The sequence below is a fragment of the Meriones unguiculatus genome, assembly GCF_030254825.1.
Source record: "Meriones unguiculatus strain TT.TT164.6M chromosome 13 unlocalized genomic scaffold, Bangor_MerUng_6.1 Chr13_unordered_Scaffold_37, whole genome shotgun sequence".
Lineage (NCBI taxonomy): Eukaryota > Metazoa > Chordata > Mammalia > Rodentia > Muridae > Meriones > Meriones unguiculatus.
Window position 1 is genome coordinate 546,124 of NW_026843647.1, and position 4,219 is coordinate 550,342.

General features: G+C 49.3%; 1 protein-coding gene across 1 annotated transcript; it reads right to left on the minus strand.

Annotated features, from left to right (window-relative positions):
• Window positions 1-1,056: 1,056 nt before the first annotated feature.
• LOC132650936 (pro-adrenomedullin-like) lies at window positions 1,057-1,828 on the minus strand. The gene is made up of 3 exons (XM_060376258.1): window positions 1,740-1,828; window positions 1,439-1,588; window positions 1,057-1,249 (listed from the first exon to the last, which is right to left on the minus strand). Exons 1-3 carry the CDS (start codon window positions 1,826-1,828, stop codon window positions 1,057-1,059), a joined length of 432 nt encoding a protein of 143 aa, XP_060232241.1.
• Between the last annotated feature and the right edge of the window lie 2,391 nt (window positions 1,829-4,219).

A 4,219-nucleotide genomic window follows, 5' to 3' on the forward strand; every position in this document is an offset into this window, starting at 1 on the left:
GCAACCCCATAAAATTGGGAGTGTGTTGTGCAATCTGAGAAGCCCAGGCTTGCCTACCTACTGGGGCTCACCCTATCTCACCTGGTCTGGCCGCCACACAAGGTGGTGAACCCAGGACACGCGCTTTGTACACCCATATGGACAACAGAACTCATGACAGATAAAGCCGTGTAAAGAAATGTTGGCTTACACCCACACTGAAGTTCTGTCTTCCCAAAACAAGAAGCAAGATACCAGCACCCACAGGCCAACCCAAACCAAGACCACCCTTCCTTAGATGCATGAACTGAAAATATATCAGCATTGAGACCGTTTATTGGTTTGCTTTTTCCCAGGTCACATATTTTAAGTAAATAGATTATAAGAGACATAATGTCTTTTCTTCTTCCACAGGTGGTAATCAGGCACTCTCCACTTTACACACACACACACACACACACACACACACTCACACATACTCAACCAAACAACCTTATAGCTCGCTGAGACCTTCACTTCTTAAAGTAGGGGATGGTGACAATATAATTTCCTTTAAAATGCCCTTAATGCAACATATAATGTACAAAAATATCTCTACATATTTGAAGTTATAAAAAAGCACCTCTTGATACAAACAAACTTAAATATGACAGTTACTTTTGTATAACAAGCATTGCACTTTTACTCACTGGGTTTTGGAAAGTTCAAGTAGTAATGAGGCTTATTATCCCCGTGAGAAACCAGTTTGTGAGCAGGCTAGGCAGCGGCTCAGAACCCTGCCCGAAGAGTAACAGTCTGTACTTCTCAGTGTGTGTGGTGAGCCTGGCTTGATCTTGGGTTCCTCTACCTCCGTTAGGGGCAGCCAGGCAGATCTCTGCAGGTTTGACTCAGTCCTCCCTGGTGCAAAGCAGGTGCCAAAGGGAAAGTACCCCAACTGTTCAATGCTGCCACCCTTAACTAAATCCTAAAGCGCTTAGGGATGACTCAGTGGGTCCCGGAGGCTGCGGTTGCCTGTGTCTGCTCTTGCGAGGACATCACAGACTGGGCCTGGAGGACCTCCGGCAGGGAACGCCAGCATCAACGGCCATAGCCTTGAGGGCCGATCTTGTTTTTGGGGGCAACAGGGTCCTTCCTTTTGTCTGTCAACTGGTAGATCTGTTGGGCCAATTTCTGCAACATGCAGGTCCCAAAGCGGCATCGAGAGTTGTGGGAGCCAGGGTTCATCATCTTGCGGTAGCGTTTGACTCGAAAGTGGGCTGAGCTTGGAGTGCTGCAGAGAAGGAAGGACACTTGAAACTTAACCAACCAGGGCTTTGGCCCTAAGCACCTCGGACCAGGGCCAAACAGAACCTGAGGACCTGTGACCTGCTCCTTCCACCAGAGCTGCAGTCTGGCCTGGACAATCCTCCCGGGGCCTGGGTAGTCGAAAGGGCACATCCTCTGCAGAGGGTGTAGTTACCTGGCTTGTGGAGTTTTAGATGTGCTCTCCTTCTCCTGGTCCAGAACAAAAGTCTCCATAGGAACTGTCTCCCCACCAGTGAGTTCTGAGGAATCGCTGCTGGATGCCTGCAGTTCCATCTCTCCACTACTTAGTGCCAGCTTATCCCACCTAGAAAACACAAGCAGGTGTGTTTGGCTTGAGTTCAAGTGATGTCCCGGCCAGCTCCCATCTCCACTTCCTTCTAACCCCTCCAGGCCATCACTCATTGTTCCATGACCGCCATGTATTAGGACTGAAGAAAACACTGCCCCAAACTCACTGCAAGGACACATCCTCTGGCTGTGCAGCATCCACGCCTAGAAAGGCGAGTGAACCCAGAAACATCAGGATGATGGAAACCAGCTTCATTCTGTGCAGATGCTCAGATACCCTGGAAAGGAGCAAGAAGCTGAGGGTTTTCAAACGGGCCAGCTGCACAGCCCCGGAGCAGAAGGAAGGGCAGTGGCAGGAGGAGGAGCATCTTGGAGGCGCTCTGCCTGGTTCTGCTGATTTTCTCTTCTTGGAGCAGAGAGGCACCCAGAGGCTTTTTGGCTGGTCAGGTTGGTGACAAGCAAAGCAAAGGAAGCCGGAGTGCCAGGCTTCCAGAGGTCTCCAACTCAAGTCCTAGGATCCTGGCCCACAGATTTCAGGTGAGATAGAGCAGGGTGCATGAGTTAGACCTGGGACATGAGGTGTGCTCTACAGTGGATCCCTGTGGGATCCACTTGTCCAGGTCTCCAAGCTTTGGGGATTTGGCAAAGCCACACCCCACTCCCCAACATGCTGGAGAACAGCGGTCCCTATCTGCTGAAGGAGTAAGTTGTCAAGCAATAGGAGAAAGTTTGAGATGTCTGGCTGACTCTGGCAAAACCCCCAAGTCCAAGACTCACTGCGATGAAACACCAGGAGCGGTAACGCTGGAGCTCTCCTGCCTAGTGTCACCAATAAACCACTGAACAGCCAAAGCCAGCTCCAGCATTTTATACACTAAGGGGCTGTCAGGGCCTGCTCTGCCCTGGAGGCTTCTCTTTCCTCCAGTGTGCTGGCTTCTAAGATAAGGCCTGCCCAGAAGCTTGCCTGTGGGTATAGGGGTAAGGGTAGAGGTCCCTTGTGGCCAGGCATCTCGGAGATCGGTGTTGAGAGATTAGACTGGTGCAGGACTTCCGCTGCCCTATTTCCTGGCTTAGGGCTCATGCAGTGAGAAGGAAAAGAAAGCCAGAACAATTTGGGTTAGAGGAATCCTTTTCCTTGAGAGACTACACCCAGGGTGCTGGTCTGCGCTTTCAGGATAGAGCTGCAAGAACTGGGGGACAGGCGGGACACATGGTTAACCTAGACCTTAGACTTGGGGAGCTGAGGCCTCAAATGGGCCTTGCCCCCTGCCAACTTAGCACCTGGCTGAGCCTTGATCCCTACCTCTTCATACAGAGTATACCTGGAAGGGTTAGGTCCTGGCTAGCAAGATTTCATAATAAGGGCAAAGCTGGAAACAGCTGAATTGAAAATTAGGGTTTGGAGAGGGTAGTTATCTGAAGATTGAGAACTCACATTCCTATTTGGAAATACAGGAATAGCCAAAATTAGGAAGACAGATAGTTCTGTTTTCCTCATAATGCTATATCCTTATAAGGCTGTGACCTGAGAATTGGCCTGACTACCTTCATTCACCCATTTGCAAACATAAGGATTGACTGACAGGGAGAACACTAGTACTACATGTGTGCTACTTGCTGTCTCTTTTGATCTTATACATGCTCCCGAACTGGGGTTCTCATGTATCAAAGTAAAGTTCAAAGATTGGAAGTATATTGCCCAGTCATACTAAAGGTGGGAAGCTTTAGAGCCCAAACTTGAAAGACAGCAGTGTGGGTGAGAGGGCTGTATTTTTTCTGGCTGGGGTCATCATTCTCATCAAGGGTGAAGAAGAAAATTCTTGCCCCCGCCCAGAGGTATGTGCTAATTCATGATGAATCAGCTCAAACACTTTTGCCTCTGATTTGTAATCTTCATGGATCCTTGAGTTCACTTTCTTCCCTTCTAGAGCCAAATAGAGAAACAAGGCATAACTCTGCAGGCAAGTTTCCTAGAAGGTCCCTGAAGTTAAAGATATGTTCTACCCAGCTGCTAGCCTCAAGTCTTAGTGATCTGGACACAGATAAGCTCTGTCTGATTCATATCCTGGCCAGCAGATCTCCAACATTCCTACCAGATCTGAGACCACACACAAAGCCAGCTGGCCACTGTGTCCCATGGACATTGCTCAAAGCAAGGCCTGGGTTGAGCACTGCTGGCTCAGCCCAGTTATCACTCTCCAGAATAAACCATGAACTTTGAACCAAGGGGATAAATGGCTGCACTGAGGTTACTTATTCTGGGAATCTTCCTAGAAGAGGAGTTCTGAGTTCCACCTGGGGCAGGGGACAGATTCCAGGTTCTGCTTCTGGTAGGGGCTTGAGATATGGATCTTGATGAACTGGCCCTCGTTAGGGCCTTCTGGGTCCCATGACAGTCAATGCAGCAGCCCCACTAAGGTGGTGGTTTGTCTGCACCATCTTCACTATAGTTTGTCTGGCTTCTGTCCTTTCTTCGCCCTTCCTTTCACTTCATCACTGGATTAACTGTCAATGCACCCTCTGTCAGTCTCTCTGAGGATGTGACCTACCTGTCATGAATTTCCATCTGGGCCTGAGCCACATCAGGTCTTACTTTCATTTCCCTGGTCCAGTCTATCCAAGTCAAGGACAGCCAGATGTTGGCTCA

What these genes read in the sequence shown, in the direction of transcription:
- LOC132650936 (XM_060376258.1), bottom strand. Translation starts at nt 1,828, where the DNA reads ATGAAGCTGGTTTCCATCATCCTGATGTTTCTGGGTTCACTCGCCTTT. An exon ending in CCAGAGGATGTGTCCTTGCA is followed by an intron (nt 1,589 to 1,739) that starts GTGAGTTTGGGG and finishes TGTGTTTTCTAG; the next exon opens with GTGGGATAAGCTGGCACTAA. An exon ending in TCTAAAACTCCACAAGCCAG is followed by an intron (nt 1,250 to 1,438) that starts GTAACTACACCC and finishes CCTTCTCTGCAG; the next exon opens with CACTCCAAGCTCAGCCCACT.